Source organism: Poecilia reticulata, linkage group LG10 (genome assembly GCF_000633615.1).
Source record: "Poecilia reticulata strain Guanapo linkage group LG10, Guppy_female_1.0+MT, whole genome shotgun sequence".
Taxonomy (NCBI): domain Eukaryota; kingdom Metazoa; phylum Chordata; class Actinopteri; order Cyprinodontiformes; family Poeciliidae; genus Poecilia; species Poecilia reticulata.
In genome coordinates this window covers 8,290,168-8,292,124 of record NC_024340.1, presented here as the reverse complement: position 1 = coordinate 8,292,124, position 1,957 = coordinate 8,290,168, and the positions used below count along the sequence as shown (strand labels likewise).

At 53.3% G+C, this 1,957-nt stretch overlaps 1 protein-coding gene across 4 annotated transcripts in view; it reads right to left on the bottom strand.

Moving 5' to 3' along the window:
• LOC103471056 (serine/threonine-protein phosphatase 2B catalytic subunit alpha isoform-like) overlaps positions 1 to 1,944 on the bottom strand; it is a 47,264-nt gene extending 45,320 nt beyond the window's left edge. For 2 of the 4 annotated variants that reach the window (XM_008419845.2, XM_008419847.2), the window contains exon 1: positions 1,562 to 1,943. In XM_008419845.2, the coding sequence (XP_008418067.1) occupies positions 1,562 to 1,604 (43 nt within the window). In that variant the 5' untranslated portion in view covers positions 1,605 to 1,943. Of the gene's footprint in view, positions 1 to 828; positions 983 to 1,561 lie in introns of those variants that run through there. The other 2 variants (XR_001776998.1, XM_008419846.2) reach the window with 2 other exon arrangements.
• Positions 1,945 to 1,957: the final 13 nt, after the last annotated feature.

Genomic DNA, 1,957 nt, shown 5'->3' with positions numbered 1-1,957 from the left:
ATAATAATAATAATAATAATAATAATAAAAAAGCAACACTTTAAACACATCAAATATTCCGTAATCCAGCGGTGCTTCCACACCATTAGAGCGGCAACACAGACTCGGGTCTACGTAGCGCAGCATCCCTAAGCTCCATTTTGTCTCTCGTTTGAAAATCGGGAAAAACAAGAGAGTGAGGAGGGGAGGAGGAGAATGATGGTAGTGGCGGAGGAGGGGGGGAAAGGCAGGGAGACCTTTAAGGAGACGCGGAGGAGGACAGGCTGAATCAGCCAAACACTTTGGGGCCATTGTGAAAAAAACAAACCACAACAAAATAAGAAAACAATCGACTTCAGCCCCAACGCGCGGCTCCTTTTTGAGTGCCGTATGGTGAGCTCTCCATCAGGTTTCGCCACATTTCACAAGCGAAACTCGGGGACGAGGCCTGGCAAAGTTACCATCCTACACACAAACCTGCGGTCCAAACGCATCGAGAATCGGACTTTGGCGCCGACTGAATCAGAAAACGCGAATGTAGGTCAACACACGGGTCCATCCAGAAGACAGGTAGATCACCATGAGTCCTTTTTCATTTTTTTTTTCTTTTTAAAGGAGGTCCCCCACCCCAATCCCTAACCCCCCCCCCCCGGCTGACACAATGACACCTCTTTCCAGCCCCCACCCCATCCCCCCGTTCTCCTCAGCATCCCTGGCATCGTTGCAGCATCATCCCGTGACACTATCCGCATCCGCAGCATCAGCACCACACCGACAACCATCGCACGAGCCGCCGCCATCCCAACTCCCCCTATCCCCCTCCCTCCCAGACCCCCTCGTTCAGTTTACCTTTATGTCTGCCTTTGGCCGTCATCGTCACGCTGTTTGGGGTTTCATTGGAACGAGATGCTCGTCGTGTCCCCTCTCTCAGTCAGTCAGTGCTTTCCTCCCCCCAAACCCCCTCCGCCTCTCTCTCTCTCTCTCTCTCTCTCTCTCTCTCTCTCTCTCTCTCTCGGTTCGGGTGTTATTATTATTCAGTAACACGAAACCACCGCTAGGAGAGGAGCGCGGGCAGCTCGTGCGGCAGCAGCGTGAGGTGTCGCACAATTCTGCCTCGGCTATATGCAGAGAGGAGGAGACATCCCTCCCCCACCCCCTTCACCTCCCCTCCACCCCCTCCGTTAGAAAATGGGGTAATGCCTCGGTGAGGGGGTGAATTCTAATAGAATAACGAGGGAAGACCCTGATTATGGCGTATCGTGCTGAATACCTACCCCCCCCCCCCCACCACCACCACCACCAACAACTCCTCCCTGCCTCCTTCAAAGGCTCACAGGAGCATGCATGTTGACTCGTCAGCCAAATATCCACCTTTTATTATTATTATTATTATTATTATTATTATTATTATTTTATTATTATTATTATTTTATTATTATTATGAAAATGCTCCGCTCAGAGTAATAAGAAATAGAGGTGCAATGGACACACACATACGCACACACACACACGCACACACACGCGCGCGCGCGCAGATAAAGCGAGTTAAGAGCAGAAACCGGCGCGGAGGAGCGCTGCCTACATTTGATCACCCGGTCCGTCGGACTTGCGCTGCTGTCGGACATCCTGGAGTCGGGACGGGAGCTGAGCCGATGGAGTGGGGGGGGGTGTTAGGGGGAGTGAGGGGAAGTGGGAAGGGGGGGAGGAGGGGATGCTCTGTTTTCTTCTGTCAAAGGCCGAGATGGTGGTGCTGTCGGGTCCTCCGGCAGGCGTCGACAGTGAACGCGGTTTCAGCTGGGCGCTCCTCCCGCTGCAGCAGTGGCATCACTCGGTGGAGGAGGCTCGGAGCTGTCGCGGACCGGGGAAGCCTTCTGCTGCTGCTGCTGCTGCGCCTGCGGTGACTTTGGGGGAGGAGAGGCGGATACCTAGCCGCCGCTGTTGTGGCATGCTTGGATCCCGAGTGTTTTTTTTTTTTTTA